Below are 19,937 nucleotides of genomic sequence, written 5' to 3' on the forward strand. Positions count from 1 at the left end.
ACTGCTACCTAAAAGCTATAAGCAAACAGGGTGCAATAATTTAAACAACCAAACCCAAATAATGCTACTTCTTTAAAAAATCACTTAAAAATTATATGTTTAATGATGCTCTTCTTTGTAAGAGTCTTATTCCAAAAATGCTCCAACTGCATAAGATTTTTTAATATCCTCTTTTGAGATTTTATTTAGAGGCTTCCTTTTATAATTACAATAATGACTCTCACTTGCTGTTTGTAATATGCTAGGTGACATGGTAAATACAAAGAGCCCCTTCTTCTCAAGGAGATAATACAGATACAAACAAACATAACAAAAGGCAGAACGGATGAATGGCATACAACTCAAAGCGAGGAATGATCCCTGTGAGTGGTTGTGGTGATCAGACACTTCAAAGAAGGTAAAGTGAAAGGAAGGACAGGGGCATTCCAGGGACTAACACAGAATAAGGAAAAGCCACTGTCAAAAATGAGTATGGGAGAAAGTTTATTCTGGAGAAGAGCAGTCTGAGACTGGAGGGGAAAAGACCAATTGAGAGTACAGAGGTAGTATGGGATAGGGATTGAAGGGACTCATCCTCTGGAGAAAATGAAGTTTCTGTACATATAAAACTCAAGCCTGTAACAAGAATTCACACTGGGAAGAAGTAGTGGTTAGGCCATTCAATGGGAGATATCTAAGGCAGTGAGGGAGGGAGGGGTACATATGAAGTAGAGAAAAAGGAAAAGTGAGCTACCAAACCCTAAGAGTGGCAATGGAAGCTTTCAGTTCCACATGAGGCTAACCATGAGTAAGATTGTGTGTCCTGACAATGAAGTGCAGGGTTGGGGCTCACTAGGAATTGGGATAAAGGTAGAAGGGAGTTGGGCTAATTGGGAATGTTGTAGAATAGAATGGATTTGGAGGTTTTATAGGACAAATGAGAAGCCTATGATAAATGGGAGAGGGAAGAGTAGAATGACCCTTGGCTTAGGAAAACAAAATATTTTCCGATTTGATCCCTTATAAACTAAGGGCAGAATTAAGGCTGCATTTGGGGAGCCATACATTTGTCAAAGAACAAGAGACATTCCACACAGAAGTACACTTGGGAAAGGATGGCTGGGGCCTGGTTTAGAGGAAATGGATTATAGATGTAGTCCACTGTAGTAGGTGGGAAGCAGAGAGGCAGAATGCAGAAGGTGTTGTCTCAGGAAGCCATGATGCACAGTGGCAGATCAAGAGAACTTCACAAGCTTAAGATACTTGCAACAGTGAATTTTTTTCCAGCTGGTATTCCACATTCACATTTGGATGGTAGTAAAGTGAATTCTGGAAAGATGATAATGTTTGGTTTATTTAGGTTCTTTTTAGATGCCAATGAGTCAAAGGAAGGTAAAAACAAAACAAAACAAAACACAAAATAATTAGAAATACAGAGTTAGATCTCAGGAAAACTAAGGAATGAAATTGGAAGATTCAAAGTTGAAAGGTAAAAGTGACAGTGGTTACATTACGAAGAAAGGAAATGTAAGGAGGAGAGAAGAGCTGAAGGAAGAAAAGGCAATGAATAGGAGTAGGCAAAAAGGAAGAAGAAAAATAGTGGTGGCGGTTAAACACAAGCTGAGGAGAACAGTTTCAAAAGTGAGTGACAACAATGACTCTAAAGAAGTCATAGAGTAGTGAGAGTGAAAAAAAAGTGAATAAATAGGGGGATCAGTACTTGACAGATAATCTTTAAAGGGGCAGTGTTAGTTGGTAGGTGAGGATGATACTCAACTTAAAAGGTAAAGAAATGAATCACAAATATGCTAGTTAACAAATACTTTTTACAAATGTTCATGGTAATAAGAAGACAAGAGATAAGGAAAGTAGGCAGTAAGGACAAGTCTCCCTCATCTTAAAAAAAATACCTGAAATCATCTGTAAGCAGAAGGAACCAGGTAGATAGAAGATGAAGTTGCAAATTAACTGAATGAACTTGTGGAAGAACTAGAGGAGATAAGGGGCAGGGTTAACTTTGGAGAAGTAAAACATGTTTGATTTCTGAGATTAATGCCTGGATAAATGTAACAGGAAAAAAAATTGAGGCTGAAAAGATTAATTAAAAGGATGACCTCCAACTATGTGTAGGCCATGTTAATAACTAAGAGAAGCCAAAATAAAATCTTTAGAGTACCAAAAAAATGTTTAATCAGATACTGTAGGTAAGAATAAAGAAGTATTTAAAAATAAAAAGATAGGACCCAATTCAAGTTAAAGACCATGAGTCAGAGTTGATTGAATCAAGCACTATTTGGGGGTCTAGAATTGAGCATAAAGTTCAGAAGAAGAAGATGGTCAAGTCTTTGGCCTTTATGCCAGGTAAGCATGACTAAATGTGTAAAGGATTCTAGAACAAAAACAAAGCAGCAATCAAAACAGATGACCCTGATGGTGAGGATGGCTATAGTTAGATAGGTGTTGCTGGACTGGAAAAAGAACTTAAAGCCCAGAAAGTTATTGGGAAATGGGAATTCAAAAGAAATGAACAGTATATATGACAAGATTAAAATAGTACTGTGGTAAGAAAGGGGGTACAACAAGTTTAAAGGTGATGTAAAGCACTGGCACTAAAGAAGTCAAGTTACCATAATGTCAGGCTAGTCATCAAGGGGGTTAAAAAACTGTGAGAGAGGTGCTGGAGCCATCAAGAAACGTGGGAGAGTCCTTGAAAGGAGTATCTGATAATGACCAGAAAGTAACACAGAGGTCATGTTGTGATCTATAAGAAAATCACTTTTATTAATCATATTCTGACTTCTGAAAAAATGGAAACTCACTTTGAATAATCAACCTAACTGGCTTATATCTGAACAACTTTTGACTATTTTTAAAATTTTTATTTATTTATTTTTTAAATGTTTTATTCTCATAATCTGTCGTTACTATTTTCTTTTTTTTTTTTTTTTTTTTTGCCGTGCCACGTGGCATATGGGATCTTAGTTCCCTGACCAGGGTTCGAACCCACACTCCCTGCACTGGAAGCGCAGAGTCTTAACCACTGGACTGCCAGGGAAGTCCCAATTTTTGACTATTTTTAAAAAAATAAAAATCCATCCTGAAGGATGCCCCAACTAATGAGATACAAATGAAGATAACATAGGCTATGAAGGCTCTCTCTGCATAGAATACTCTAATTAGCTAAGTTGAAAGAATTAAAGAAAAATAATTCCAACAATGGCATCATGACTGAAATAGTCTCTCATTTCACTGAATGAATGCAAGGAGACATGGTTTGATGGATGGACAGACAGATGGATTACAGAGAAAAAGAGAGAGAGAGAAACAGACTCAATGAAGTTTCTAACATCACTGAAAACCCTGGAATCTCTCAAAGTGACTGCTTTGAAGAGAATAACACTCATGAGATTACATGTATTTGTTTCATAAATATACTTAAAACATTTACTTTTCTGTCTTTGGAATTAACCATGTTTGAAAGTTCTATAGGAAAAAAAATTCCCATAGAAAAACTATTTTCCCTAACAAACCTATCCTAATTTCATTAGTCTAACTGTTCTTAAAATTCGAGTTTCCAGGAACTTCATGAATTACTATGCAGAAAAATAGTACCAGGAATCATCTCAGAAGTTTTCTTAGAAGAGAGAAACTGACTTCTAATAGGATAACTGTTTTCAAAAACAAACTTGCTGAACTGTAATTTTAATTGGTAATTATAGATGTTTAACTCATCTTACCTCATCATATGATTCACATAGGCTTTGCTACAGCTAGTGTTGTATCTGCAAAAACTACAGTGGACATATGTAGGAAAATGGTTTGCAAAATCTTTTATTTCAGAACAACACTCAATGCACTTGTGAACTCCCCGACGACACCTTATAGAGATATAAAGAAAATGATAAAAATATATTTTAAAACAAAAATAATAAGGGACTGCCTTATTAATTTTCTGTTAATTAAAGCTAAGGTGTTTAAATTAACATCTTCAAATAGAGACTTATTATTTGAAAAATCTGCTATGGAACAGCAGCTAGAATAAGTATAAAAAATCTAATATCAGCTAATGTTTCTTACTGGAAAAAAGGGATTAATCAATTGGTTAAATTAACCAATTCAAACATCACAAGATATAAGCACAACATAAAACACCAGTGTAATAAATGAATATTATAGAAAAACAGTAATTTAAGTACTGTTCAACTGTTGTAAAAAATATTTTTTATTATTTGCTTGGCCTTAAGTGACAGTGTATAAATGTACAAAAGAGTTGTGTAATAGGGTAAATTTATATTAAATAAAGTTTTTATACTTAAGATTAAATTAGTATTGTGTATCAAGAATAAAAGATTACCTTAAATTCCTCAATGCTGTATTGACTTTACTTTTTTTATTGCTACTAGCCAATGTGCTTTGTTTCTTTTGCATATTAGATATTTTTGATTTGTATTTAGATTTACTTCCATTAGGCTTACTTGCATTAGGTTTACTTGCAATGGATTTAGTTATATTAGGTTTACTTGTGTTAGATTTTGTGGGATTTTTAGCAGTTATATTTTTAGTCCTTGGAGGTGAGAGCTGAAGTGTAGAAGTGCTTGCACTAATGGTAGGTGTAGTTGAAGATCCTGATTGAAGAGGGCCAACTGAAGCTCGAATAGTAACCTACAAAAATGAAGATAATATTTGCTTTAGAAAATTAATCACTGCATTACTGTTAAAATATCACTGCATAACAAAAAGTTAAACATCAAGTTTTTGGAAAGGGCAAGTATAAACTGTAACTGGTAAATCTTCCATTTATTCTAAATGTTCATATCAATTAAATGAAATTAAACTTGATATTTACTCACTTGTAATCTTACATTTTTGTACTGATATCAGTTATATGTTAAGAGTTATTAATGGATAATTAGGAGTTAAAGCAAATTATATGAATATTAAAAGAGCACATTCCATAGCTATTTCTATGCTCTGATATAACTAAAAATTCACAAACACAGAGGTCAAAATTTAAATCTCAAAGCCTAGAAAGGACTGTGTTACCCTTCGACAACTATAAAACAAACAGATCTACAGTAAATGTGACTTCTTTCCAGGGGCTAATTGGGCAGGATTTATGTTTACAAAGGTTATGTGAGGGGTTATATCAATTCACTATATTGCATGGCAAGTTTAATAATACTTAGAATTTCCTTAAAGGAAACTAATACAAGACTGAACATTTGGTATTAAGAAATTATATTTGCTGGTTGACAACGAAGAACACAACTGCTCCAACTTTCTCATTAATCATTTGACTATACACCCCCCCATGTATTTGAGGAACAGCCTATGAGGAAGTACCATGAAAAACATGTGCTTTAGTATCATACAAAGGCATTGGACTAGGAATCAAAAGACCTGAGGTTAAAGCTAATACCACTCCTTTCTAGCCATGTGACCTTGAATCAGTAACATCCTCTCTAAGCTTCTTTATCTTTAATAAGGGACAATACTTCCCTCGTCTACCTCACTGGCTTACTATATGGATTAAATAATAGAATATATGAATAAACATAACAAAAGTCTAATTCTAAGGTGCTATAAAAACATTTAGTATCATTATTATTATTATTATTATTATTATTATTATTATTATTAAGGGAAAATATGAGAGAGGACTGCACTGCTTACATTAGTGTTCTGCATGTCTAGTCCCAGCATGGAATGAATGGATTGCAGGGAAGGATGCTGGATAGCTTCTCTTGCTCTAGGTCTTCAGAGCATGGCTTTATATTGTTTTAGTTAATTCAAATAACAGACATACCCACATTCAAAGGTAAGAACCCAAAGCCAAATATAAATGTTTTGGGGATTATTTCACTTTGGATTATCCATGCCTCTGTTTCCCTCCACTGGAGCAAATATTCAAGAGCTGACTGTGTATAAAGAAGTCAGAAAAAACAGAGGTATATAAGGCAAAAAGGGAAAAGTAAATTACAATCATCAGTATGCAGTCAGACATGTGTTTGCTCACTTAAAACATAATGCTATCCAGCAGCAGAACTTGCTTCTCTGAGAGTAGACTCAGTAATAACAATTTCAATAAACATCTGAGAACCTACAGCATTCAAGGCACTATACCAGATGCTGAGGACACAAAGATAAATAAAACATGATTCCTGATCTCAAGCATCTTACAGTTTAACAGATAAAAATGACATATACACTGCCAACTGGAATAGCTCCAAAATAGCCTATGTAACATTGACATAACCCATTAACCCTGGAACAGTTAATCTAGCTATACTTTTTACAAAGGAATACCACTCTAGAGTTGCACGCACTACTGACCAAAAAGCAATGGTTAGAAGTTTTATTCCTAAACACAGGAATGGTAAAACCTAAAATTAAAGTCTTAATTAGATCAGAAATCATTTTTAAAGTATTATATTCATAAATAAAACCAGGCAGGAGTTAATGTCTATTATCATACAAAATGTTAGAATACAGCATATTTGAACTCACTTTTGTTCCTGGAGGCAATCCTTCTAGTTGTTTAGGTTTTATAAATGTCCGATGATGCTGAGTCTTGTGATCCATTTTCTCTTTGCATGTTAAAAACTGTAGTCTGCATTTTGTACAACGATGTATTCCTTTTTTCTATTTAGAAAACAGAAAAAGTGAAGAAAAATAATTTCTACAACCACAAATATTGTGTCCTGAAACTGCTCTGATTTAATTTTAATGATACTAATTTTAAAACTAGTATTTTACACCTCTTATCATATATAATAGCAAAATATTATTTTATTTTTTAAAACATTCTTTGCATTAGTATTTAGGTTCCAAAAATGTCTGTTACTATCCAGAAATTGAACATGAAAGTTGCATCAACAGATTCTAATGAAAGTTCTCTCAATAGTGCTATGAAAGCTCTTTTAATTATAATTTTAAAGTACTTAGACACATGATACTGTGAAAATGAACTATACTACATTTTTATCCTATAAAATTCTTTTTAATTTTTGCTATTTCTAGTTGGTTGACAAGTTGGAAAAATAAATTCAAATAGCCAAACACAGATTTCAAAGAAAGTTGTTATAGCAATGGTTGTATAAAGCAGTGTTGTCTAATAAAACTGTCTTCAATGATGAAAATGTTCTAGAGCTGCACTGCCCAATACAGTATCAACTAGACATATGTGGTTAATGAGCACCTGAAATGTGCCAAGTGCAACTGAGCAAACAAATTTTAAATTTTATTTAATTTTAATTAATTTAAGTTTAAATAGCCACATACGGCTAGTGGCTACAACATTGGACAGTGTGGATATGGAAGCATAAATAAAAACAACTATTCCCAATCTACTTACTGGCTGAGACCCCTTGACTAAGTCTCTCCTCAAACTTAATTCTGTTATTATTCCACAGATGGGAAACAGGACCCAAGAAAAATCCAAATCACTTTCCCATAGCTATTCAGTGACAATTGCCAGACACCTAATCTGGTGTTCTTTCTACTACACAATATCAACTACAATATTGATATTTATGCTCTCATTAATTTAAAAATTATATATGTATATGCAAACATATATATAAACTGAAACAACATATAAATACAAAAGAATGTTTTCTCTAAAGCTACAATCTGCCAGATACATCACTATTTCCATTTAAATACAATCAATCATTTATAAAATTCGAACAGATAATACACTGGGAAGTACCTAGCACAGTACTGGCACATAGCAGGCATTTCATAAATAAAAGTTCTTTACAGGGGCCTCCCTGGTGGCGCAGTGGTTGAGAGTCCGCCTGCCGATGCAGGGGATACGGGTTCGTGCCCCGGTCTGGGGGGATCCCATATGCCGCGGAGCGGCTGGGCCCGTGAGCCATGGCCGCTGAGCCTGTGCGTCCGGAGCCTGTGCTCCGCAACGGGAGAGGCCACAACAGTGAGAGCCCCGCGTACAGCAAAAAAAAAAAAAAAAAAAAAAAAAAGTTCTTTACAAAGTTCAAAGCAATATATAAATATAGTATGTTTGTATTGTATTTTAGGTGCATCTTAAGACTATTTTAGAAGTGTGATGCATTCTTGGAGGTATAGGCAACTTAAATTCACTCATATTTGCTCAAAGAAGAGGAAGAAAAAGAGAAAACGTGGACAAGAAACAGATACCAAGTCAAGAGGACAGAAAAAAAGTTCTCCAGAATCCATTACCCAGAAATATTTTCTCTATCTATAATCCCTCCCGAGGTTACCTTTTCATTTCACGGCTTTAAGTATCATCTATCCAACTACCTACTTGATATCACTACTTGATGTCTAATATGCATCTCAAACCAACATGGACAAAACTGAATTCTGGATTTCTTCCCTACCTCCCTGCCCCCCAAAATATGTTCTTTCCTCAGTCTTCACCATATGACAGTATATGAAAATTCCACTCTTGCAGCTGCTTAGGACAAAAAACTTGGTCACTCTCTCTCACATCCCATATCCAACCCATTAATACAATGTGTCAGCTCTACCTTCAAAAACTGTCATAATATTTCCACTTATTACCTTCAACCACTGCTACAATACTTGTCCAAGACACTCAACTTGACTAATAATAACCTCCTATGTTCTCCCTTTCATGTTCTTTCTTCCCTATGATCTATTCTCCCCACAGCTGCCAATGATCTTAAAACATGGCAGATCTTTCACATGCTTAAAATGCTGATGGTTTTCCAAAGTCCTGATTCTGGTTTACAAGGCTCTATATGAATCGGCCTGCATTCTATTGCTACAACCTTATTTCTTACTACTCTTCCGCTTATTACTTTACTCTGCTCCAGCCACAACTGGCCTCTGTGATGTTCTTTGAGTGCCCCAGGTACACACTCACTTCACTCCCGATATAATGTTACTTCTCCCAGATTTCCTCACAGCTTACTCCTTTATTTCTTTCAGAGAGGCCCGTTTTTGGCCACTATATGTACAAGACAGCAACCACTCCACTCCTCCACTCCCAACATCTCCCCAATCCTAGGTACTCCTTATCCTCCACATTGTCCTTCTACAGTACTTATTTCCACCTAGTACACATATACCTTCAAATATAAGTACACATATATTTATTATTTTTCTCCACTATAATCCAAATTCCAGAGGACACAAACTTTGCTTTGTTCACTGCTATGTAATACCTAAGTCTCTGGCACCAGTAAGGCACTCAATAAATATTTGTTATATAAATGGACAGTAAGGCAGAAAGAAAGAGACTGACAGAAAGTGCATATGAGCAGCAGGTACAATTTAACTAGTTCAAAATGTCTGCCATTCCATTCAATGAAAATACATCCAGAATCCTGAGACAGAATACATTAATCTACTATTCCCTTAGTTGGACATGTCTTGTACATTTCTCTTGTGTATGTATGCATTTAAATGTGCAAAAGGTGATAAAGACACAGTACATTTTTTAATAACATGATGTTCAATCAAAGAAGTAATGATCTATTCCAAGGGTAGAGAAATAATTGTCTGTGTTGAATTTTGGATAAGCATGCTACACTGTTTAGGGTAATACTGACTATATGTAATTTCTGACCTTAGACCTAATAATACCAAAATAAAATCTGACTCTGTGGTAGAACAATGAAAGGCTGGGCTCAGAAATCAAATTTTTTTTTTTTTTTTTTTTTTTTTTTTTTTTTTTTCTGTACGCGGGCCTCTCACTGTTGTGGCCTCTCCCGTTGCGGAGCACAGGCTCCGGACGCGCAGGCCCAGCGGCCATGGCTCACGGGCCCAGCCGCTCCGCGGCATATGGGATCCTCCCAGACCGGGGCACGAACCCGTATCCCCTGCATCGGCAGGCGGACTCTCAACCACTGCGCCACCAGGGAGGCCCCAGAAATCAAATTTTAACTCTGGTTTTTATTAGGTAATGTGACATGGAGCAACTTACTTTCTCCAAAACTTTGTTTCCTCATCTCTAAGGGTGATTGTGAGGATTCAACAAGATAATGTGCATGTAAAGCACCTGTTGCTGTCATAAGGTAAATGACTGCATATGTTAACTACTTACTGTTTTTATTAAAGATCTAATGGACATATCTAACACATCCAAAATCACTTTCATTATTTCTTAAAAGTCATAACAACTAGAATATTAGCTCTAAAATCACCCAAGACCTAACAATACATTGTCTTAAACAAAAGTTACAACCAAAGTCTTCTAAAACAATAAAATGAGTCATAGAGTCAACAATTCTTATTATCTCATATTGCTCTAATAATGTTATCACGATTACAAGTTTTTGCTCAGCTATAATTTACCAGTCTTTTGTAAATAATCATACAAATTGTAAATTTCTTGAAGGATGCATGATGATCCTTCTTTTGATAGATTTTCCCCTCTTAACTGCTGCCTACCTCCTAGGTGCTCCAAATAAACAAAAAAGAAAACTGGACAGGCATGGCAAGTGAAGACATAAAACTCAGAGTATAAAAACTGATTACAAATCACAAAGCTGGGGAGGAGCTTCAAGATGACGGACGAGTAAGACGTGGAGATCACCTTCCTCCCCACAAATATATCAGAAATACATCTACATGTGGAACAACTGCAAAAGAACACCTACTGAACGCTGGCAGAAGACCTCAGAGCTCCCCAAAGGCAAGAAAGTCCCCATGTACCTGGGCAGGGCAAGAGAATAAAGAATAAACAGAGACAAAAGGATAGGGACGGGACCTGCACCAGTGGGAGGGAGCTGTGAAGGAGGAAAGGTTTCCACACACTAGGAAGCCCCTTTGCAGGCGGAGACTGCGGGTGGCAGAGGGGGGAAAGCTTCGGAGCCACGGAGGAGAGTGCAGAGACGGGGGTGCGGAGGGCAAAGCGGAGAGATTCCCGCACAGAGGACCGGTGCTGACCAGCACTCACCAGCCCGAGAGGCTTGTCTGCTCACCCGCTGGGACAGGCGGGGGCTGGGAGCTGAGGCTCCGGCTTCAGTTTGATCCCAGGGAGAGGACTGGGGTTGGCGGCGTGAACACAGCCTGAAGGGGCTAGTGTGCCACAGCTAGCCGGGAGGGAGTCCGGGAAAAAGTCTGGACCTGCCTAAGAGGCAAGAGACTTTTTCTTGCCTCTTTGTTTCCTGGTGTGCCAGGAGAGGGGATTAAGAGCGCCGCTTAAAGGAGCTCCAGAGACGGGCGCAAGCCACGGCTATCAGCGCGGACCCCAGAGACGGGCATGAGACGCTAAGGCTGCTGCTGTCGCCACCAAGAAGCCTGTGTGCAATCACAGGTCACTCTCCACACCTCCCCTCCCGGGAGCCTGTGCAGCCCGCCACTGCCAGGGTCCCATGATCCAGAGACAACTTCCCCGGGAGAACGCACAGCGCGCCTCAGGCTGGTGCAACATCACACTGGCCTCTACCGCCGCAGGCCTGCCCCGAACTCCATACCCCTCCCTCGCCCCGGCCTGAGTGAGCCAGAGCCCCCCAATCAGCTGCTCCTTTAACCCCGTCCTGTCTGAGCAAAGAACACACGCCCACAGGCAACCTACACGCAGAGGCGGGGCCAAATCCAAAGCTGAAGCCCAGCAGCTGTGCAGACAAAGAAGAGAAAGGGAAATCTCTCCCAGCAGCCTCAGGAGCAGCATGTTAAATCTCCACAATCAACTTGATGTACCCTGCATCTGTGGAATACCTGAGTAGACAACCAATCATCCCAAATTGAGGAGGTGGACTTTGGGAGCAACGATATATTTTTTTCCCCTTTTTCTCTTTATGTGAGTGTGTATGCATATGCTTCTGTGTGTGATTTTGTCTGTATAGCTTTGCTTTAACCATTTGTCCTAGGGTTCTGTCTGTCTGTTTTGTTTGCTTGTTTTCAGTATAGTTTTCAGTGTTTGTTATTGGTGGATTTGTTTTTTGGTTTGGTTGTTCTCTTCTTTCTTCCTTTATTTTTTAATTACTTGCAAAATTTTATTTAATAATTACCTTTTGCTTTTATTTTAATAACTGTTTTATTTTATCTTTTTCTTTCTTTCTTTCCTTTTTCTTCCCTTTTATTCTGAGTCGTGTGGATGACAAGCTCTTGGTGCTCCAGCCACGTGTCAGGGCTGTGCCTCTGACGGGGGTAGAGCCAAGTTCAGGACATTGGTCCAACAGAGACCTGCCAGCTCCACATAATATCAAATGGCGAAAATCTCCCAGAGATCTCTATCTCAACGCCAAGACCCAGCTCCACTCAACGACCAGCAACCTACAGTGTTGGACACCATATGCCAAACACTAGCAAGACAGGAACACAACCCCACCCATTAGCAGAGAGGCTGCCTAAAATCATAATAAGGTCACAGACACCCCAAAACACACCACCAGACGTGGACCTGCCCACCAGAAAGACAAGATCCAGCCTCATCCAGCAGAACACAGGCACTAGTTCCCTCCACCAGGAAGCCTACACAACCCACTGAACCAACCTTAGCCACTGGGGACAGACAACAAAAACTACGGAAACTATGAACCTGCAGCCTGTGAAAAGGAAACACCAAACACAGTAAGGTAAGCAAAATGAGAAGACAAAGAAACACACAGCACATGAAAGAGCAAGGTAAAAACCCACCAGACCTAACAAATGAAGAGGAAATAGGCAGTCTACCTGAAAAAGAATTCAGAATAATGATAGTAAAGATGATCCAAAATCTTGGAAATAGAATGCAGAAAATACAAAAAACATTTAACACAGACCTAGAAGAACTAAAGAGCAAACAAACAACCATGAACAATACAATAAATGAAATTAAGAATTCTCTAGAATGGATCAATAGCAGAATAACTGAGGCATAAGAAAGGATAAATGACCTGGAATATAAAATAGTGGAAAAAACTACTGCAGAGCAGAATAAAGAAAAAAGAATGAAAAGAATTGAGGACAGTTTCAGAGACCTTTGGGACAATATTAAAAGCACCAACATTCGAATTATAGGGGTCCCAGAAGAAGAAGAGAAAAAGAAAGGAACTGAGAAAATATTTGAAGAGATTATAGTTGAAAACTTCCCTAATATGGGTAAAGAAATAGTTAATCAAGTCCAGGAAGCACAGAGAGTCCCATACAGGATAAATCTAAGGAGAAACATGGCAAGACACATATTAATCAAACTATCAAAAATTAAATACAGAGAAAAAATATTAAAAGCAGCGAGGGAAAAACAACAAATAACATACAAGGGAATCCCAATAAGGTTAACAGCTGATCTTGCAGCAGAAACTCTGCAAGCCAAAAGGGAGTGGCAGGACATATTTAAACTGACGAAAGGGAAAAACCTACAACAAAGATTACTCTATCCAGCAAGGATCTCATTCAGATTTGACAGAGAAACTGAAACCTTTACAGACAAGTAAAAGCTAAGAGAATTCAGCACAACCGAACCAGCTTTACAACAAATGCTAAAGGAACTTCTCTAGGGAGGAAACACAAGAGAAGGAAAAGACCTACAATAACAAACCCAAAACAATTAAGAAAATGGGAATAGGAACATATATATCAATAATTACCTTAAATGTAAATGGATTAAATGCTCCAAGCAAAAGACAGAGATGGGCTGAATGGATACAAAAACAAGACCCATATATATGCTGTCTACAAGAGACCCACTTGAGACCTAGGAACACACACAGACTGAAAGTGAGAGGATGGAAAAAGATATTCCAGCAAATGGAAATCAAAAGAAAGCTGGAGTAGCAATTCTCATATCAGACAAAATAGACTTTAAAACAAAGACTATTACAAGAGACAAAGAAGGACACTACATAATGATCAAGGGATCAATCCAAGAAGAAGATATAACAATTGTAAGTATTTATGCACCCAGCATAGAAGCATCTCAATACATAAGGCAAATGCTAACAGCCATAAGAGGGGAAATCAACAGTAACACAATCATAGTAGGGGACTTTAACACCCCACTTACACCAATGGACAGATCACCCAAAATGAAAATAAACAAGGAAACGCAGCTTTAAATGATACATTAAACAAGATGGACTTCATTGATATTTATAGGATATTCCATCCAAAAACAACAGAATACACTTTCTTCTCAAGTGCTCATGGAACATTCTCCAGGATAGATCATATCTTGGGTCACAAGTCAACCCTTGGTAAATTTAAGAAAATTGAAATCGTATCAAGTATCTTATCTGACCACAACGCTATGAGACTACGTATCAATTACAGGAAAAGATCTGTAAAAAATAGAAACACATGGATGCTAAACAATACACTACTTAATAACCAAGAAATCACTGAAGAAACCAAAGAGGAAATCAAAAAATATCTAGAAACAAATGACAATGAAAACACAATGACCCAAAACCTATAGGATGCAGCAAAAGCAGTTCTAAGAGGGAAGTTGATAGCAGTACAATCTTACCTTAAGAAACAAGAAACATCTCAAATAAACAACCCAACCTTACACCTAAAGCAATTAGAGAAAGTAGAACAAAAAAACCCCAAAGTTACCAGAAGGAAAGAAATCATAAAGATCTGATCAGAAATAAATGAAAAAGAAATGAGGGAAACGATAGCAAAGATCAATAAAACTAAAAGCTGGTTCTTTGAAAAGATAAACAAAATTGATTAACCATTAGCCAGACTCATCAAGAAAAAAAGGGAGAAGACTCAAATCAGTAGAACTAAAAATGATAGAGGGGAAGTAACAACTGACACTGCAGAAATACAAAGGATCATGAGAGATTACTACAAGCAACTCTTTGACAATAAAATGGACAACCTGGAAAAAATGGACAAATTCTTAGAAATGCACAACCTTCTGAGACTGAACCAGGAAGAAATAGAAAATATGAACAGACCAATCACAAGCACTGAAATTGAAACTGTGATTAAAAATCTTCCAACAAACAAAAGCCCAGGACCAGATGGCTTCACAGGCAAATTCTATCAAACATTTAGAGAAGAGCTAACACCTACTCTTCTCAAACTCTTCCAAAATATAGCAGAGGGAGGAACTCTCTCAAACTCATTCTACGAGGCCACCATCACCCTGATACCAAAACCAGACAAAGATGTCACAAAGAAAGAAAACTACAGGCCAATATCACTGATGAACATAGATGCAAAAATCCTCAACAAAATACTAGCAAACAGAATCCAACAGCACATTAAAAGGATCATACACCATGATCAAGTGGGGTTTATCCCAGGAATGCAAGGATTCTTCAATATATGCAAATCAATTAATGTGATATACCATATTAACAAATTAAAGGAGGAAAACCATATGATCATCTCAATAGATGCAGAGAAAGCTTTCAACACCCATCTATGATAAAAAACCCTGCAGAAAGTAGGCATAGAGGGAACTTACCTCAACATAATAAAGGCTATATATGACAAACCCACAGCCAACCTTGTCCTCAATGGTGAAAAACTGAAACCATTTCCACGAAGATCAGGAACAAGACAAGGTTGCCCACTCTCACCACTCTTATTCAATATAGTTTTGGAAGTCTTAGAAACAGCAATCAGAGAAGAAAAAGAAATAAAAGGAATCCAAATCGGAAAAGAAGAAGTAAAGCTGTCACTGTTTGCAGATGACATGATACTATATATAGAGAATCCTAAAGATGCCACCAGAAAACTACTAGAGCTAATCAATGAATTTGGTACAGTAGCAGGATACAAAATTAATGCATAGAAATCTCTTGCTTTCCTATACACTAATGATGAAAAATCTGAAACTGAAATTAAGAAAAAACTTCCATTTACCACTGCAACAAAAAGCATAAAATACCTAGGAATAAACCTCCCTAAGGAGACAAAAGACCTGTATGCAGAAAATTATAAGACACTGATGAAAGAAATTAAAGATGATACAAATAGATGGAGCGATATACCATGTTCTTGGATTGGAAGAATCAACATTGTGAAAATGACTATATTACCCAAAGCAATCTACAGATTCAATGCAATCCTTATAAAACTACCACTGGCATTTTTCAAAGAACTAGAACAAAAAATTTCACAATTTGTATAGAAACACAAAAGACCCCGAATAGCCAAAGCAATCTTGAGAAAGAAAAACAGAGCTGGAGGAATCAGGCTCCCAGACTTCAGACTATACTACAAAGCTACAGTAATCAAGACAGTACGGTACTGGCACAAAAACAGAAATACAGATGAATGGAACAGGATAGAAAGCCCAGAGATAAACCCATGCACCTATGGTCACCTTATCTTTGATAAAGGAGGCAAGAATATACAATGGAGAAAAGACAGCCTCTTCAATTAGTGGTGCTGGGAAAACTGGACAGCTACATGTAAAAGAATGAAATTAGAACACTCCCTAACACCATATACAAAATTAAACTGAAAATGGATTAAAGACCTAAATGTAAGGCCAGACACTATCAAACTCTTAGAGGAAAACATAGGCAGAACACTCCATGACATAAATCACAGCAAGATCCTTTTTGACCCATCTCCTAGAGAAATGGAAATAAAAACAAAAATAAACAAGTGGGACCTAATGAAACTTAAAAGCTTTGGAACTTTTTCCAAAGGCAAAGGAAACCATAAAGAAGACGAAAAGACAACCCTCAGAATGGGAGAAAATATTTGCAAAAGAAGCAACTGACAAAGGATTAATCTCCAAAATTTAGAAGCATCTCATGCAGCTCAATATCAAAAAAAGAAACAACCCAATCCAAAAATGGGCAGAAGACCTAAATAGACATTTCTCCAAAGATGATATACAGATTGCCAACAAACACATGAAAGGATGCTCAACATCATTAATGATTAGAGAAATGCAAATCAAAACTACAATGTGATATCATCTCACACCGGTCAGAATGGCCATCATCAAAAAATCTAGAAACAATAAATGCTGGAGAGGGTGTGGAGAAAAGGGAACTCTCTTGCACTGTTGGCGGGAATTTAAATTGATACAGCCACTATGGAGAACAGTATGGAGGTTCCTTTAAAAACTAAACATAGAACTACCATACGACCCAGCAATCCCACTACTGGGCATATACCCTGAGAAAACCATAATTCAAAGAGTCATGTACCAAAATGTTCACTGCAGCTCTATTTACAATAGCCAGGACATGGAATCAACCTAAGTGTCCATCGACAGATGAATGGATAAAGAAGATGTGGCACATATATACAATGGAATGTTACTCAGCGATAAAAAGAAACAAAATTGAGTTGTTTGTAGGGAGGTGGATGGACCTAGAGTCTGTCATACAGAGTGAAGTAAGTCAGAAAGAGAAAAACAAATACCGTATGGTAACACATATATATGGAATCTAAAAAAAAAAAAAAAGGTCATGAAGAACCTAGGGGCCAGACGGGAATAACAACACAGACCTACTATAGAATGGACTTGAGGACACAGGGAAGGGGAAGGGTAAGCTGGGACAAAGTGAGAGAGTGGTAGTGTATATATGTCCATATATACACTACCAAATGTAAAATAGATAGCTAGTGGGAAGCAGTCGCATAGCACAGGGAGATCAGCTTGGTGCTTTGTGACCAGCTAGAAGGGTGGGATAGGGAGGGTGGGAGGGAGGGAGATGCAAGAGGGAAGAGATATGGGGATATATGTATATGTATAACTGATTCACTTTGTTATAAAGCAGAAACTGACACACCATTGTAAAGCAATTATACTCCAATAAAAACGTTAAAAAAAAAATCACATAGCCCATACAGTTGGCCTACACATCTCTGTCATAATTATCATTCTTCCTACATCTATATCTCACTCTGGAGCTTAATATAGCATATGGGGAAAATGATGTTAAAAGCCCCATAATGAAATAAAACTACTGTTTTATACTTTATTCTCCCTTTGAAAATTAAAAACCAAGGAAGAAATACAGAGTACCAAGAATAGTGTTTCTCAAATTCTGTTCCTCAAGAAATGTTAATAGATACTGAGCAAATAAAGGGTTCAATAGCCAAATGAGTCTGGGGAATACATATAATATCCTTACTTAGAGATTTACAATGTTCATTAGCATATTAAAATTTCTGAGGAATCCTGTTTTAAAAAAGAAACAACGATTTAATTTTGTAAATCTAGGCCTTTAACAAATTCATTTACCAGTAGCAATTGGTGGGGCGGGGGGGACATGTATTAACAACTGACGGAACATTGCCCGGGAAACCCAGAATCGAAGGATCTTGCCAGAACTCCTCAAGGATAGGTAGCAACCCAGTCACAACATAGGTGATCCCAACTTTATTTTGAAATTCTACTTTTATGATCTTTCCCAATGAAGAACCACAAGCCGATTTCATGATTATCTAATAACTAGAATGGAAAGCAAAGTGAGCACCAATGCTGAATAAACTGACATGCCAGTTTAATCAATAACAAGAAAATGTAGTGAGCTAATTAGTGAGGTGGCAAAACTTGATTACATGATCATATTGAATAAATCCACTGACTTCTGGTTTTGGCAAAGGCGCTGTTACTGTTCTTTCAAGCACTTAAGAACAGGGTCAGTGTTGCCTTAAACTTTTCAGCCCAAACAAAGGATGACTTAACTCCTTCAGGAAAAGAACCAGTAAGTATAACATCAGAGTTCAAGAGATGGGTATAAGCACTAATACTGGGTCCCAAAAATTATGTAGCAGGACTAAATACAGTTCTTTGCCAGAGTTCATATATCAAGCAGTAAGTGTCACTACTGTTTCCTCTATCCCTGGCAGCTATAAAAGACCACTCCTGGTCAATGATGCCAACATGTCTTATAATATGGGAGCTAAAAGTGGGAACAAAGTTTGAAGAGAAAGAGGAAAACACGATTATGAGTCATCAATCTTCTTCATCAGTTCAAACTCATCTTTTCCCCTGCTCCTGATAATTACCTTTCCCAGAAGGTAATTCTTAGCCTCGAAATATCCGATCTTTTGGATATTCTTCCACTCATCTTCTCTTTTTTCCTTCAATCCAAGGTTTCCTATTTCTAGCTATCTTTCAAAATTTTCATGTAGGAACCACATCATCACCAGAAAGGAAGCAAGGAAAAGAAGTGGAAGTTTCACAGGTAATTCAGCATAAATTGCAAATTAATCATGTCATTTGGAACAATGCTGCTTCCCTTGCAGAACAAATCTAACCAATGTTCTAAGTCATAATCTATCTTTTCTCTAAAACAACATTAAAGGAATAAAAACTGGCAAATCTCACCTGATGCTTCATGTAATGATGCATATAGGGTGTTGCAATTTTAATAACTTTGAGGCAAAACGGACATAGCAAGTTCTTAGTGTTTTCATGGGATGTTCTAAAATGAGTTTCTACATCAGAAAATGATGATGATCTATAATTGCAAACCTACAAAAAAAAAGAGATTTAGTTTAACTTGAAAACTTATAATGATATTCAATTTCAAAGTAAGAATGATAGGTCACTTGTTCAGAAGAATATTTTGTACTATTAATTCAGCCCTGATGCCTACACAACCAAGAATTCCATTAATGCAAACATCGAAAGATAATCTTTGAGACAGAAGAGTCATTACCTTTCAAAGCTTAAGGATACTTCCCAAAATATAACTAGATTCCCTTATTTTTATCAGATATTTTTATCTGTCACCCCCAATCTTGACTTGAGTTTTCAAACTCTGACACCTCTGGTACTATAAAGTTCTTCTGCTATATAAAATAGCATCTTCCTTTAGATTATAAATGGCCTCCAGGCTATGGAAGTGACAATTTATTTTTATCTTACTTTCTCATTCCTCCAAATCTGGAAAAATACGAGTCCCAAAGCATTTGGTAGGGTTCTCTGAAGTAAAAGCATTTTATATTTCCCTTGTATGACTACATCTTCCCTACAGGGTAAGATAAGTTCATGTTTGTCTTTCTGCCACAGGGCTTTTCTTTGTCTATTACAGGAGTGAGCAAACAATGGCCTATGGGCCAATTCCAACTGTCTGCTGACCCTA

At 37.1% G+C, this 19,937-nt stretch overlaps 1 protein-coding gene across 10 annotated transcripts in view; it reads right to left on the reverse strand.

Moving 5' to 3' along the window:
- ZNF280D (zinc finger protein 280D) overlaps positions 1–19,937 on the reverse strand; it is a 121,918-nt gene that overhangs the window by 46,914 nt on the left and 55,067 nt on the right. For all 10 annotated transcript variants that reach the window (XM_082616668.1, XM_082616670.1, XM_082616665.1 and 7 more), the window contains 4 exons: positions 19,178–19,324; positions 6,487–6,621; positions 4,334–4,641; positions 3,717–3,857 (listed from right to left, as the gene is read on the reverse strand). In XM_082616668.1, coding sequence (XP_082472794.1) covers positions 3,717–3,857; positions 4,334–4,641; positions 6,487–6,621; positions 19,178–19,324 — 731 coding nt within the window. The remainder of the gene's footprint in view (positions 1–3,716; positions 3,858–4,333; positions 4,642–6,486; positions 6,622–19,177; positions 19,325–19,937) is intronic.

This window comes from Mesoplodon mirus (genome assembly GCF_964341445.2).
Source record: "Mesoplodon mirus genome assembly, chromosome: 4".
Taxonomy (NCBI): Eukaryota; Metazoa; Chordata; class Mammalia; order Artiodactyla; family Ziphiidae; genus Mesoplodon; species Mesoplodon mirus.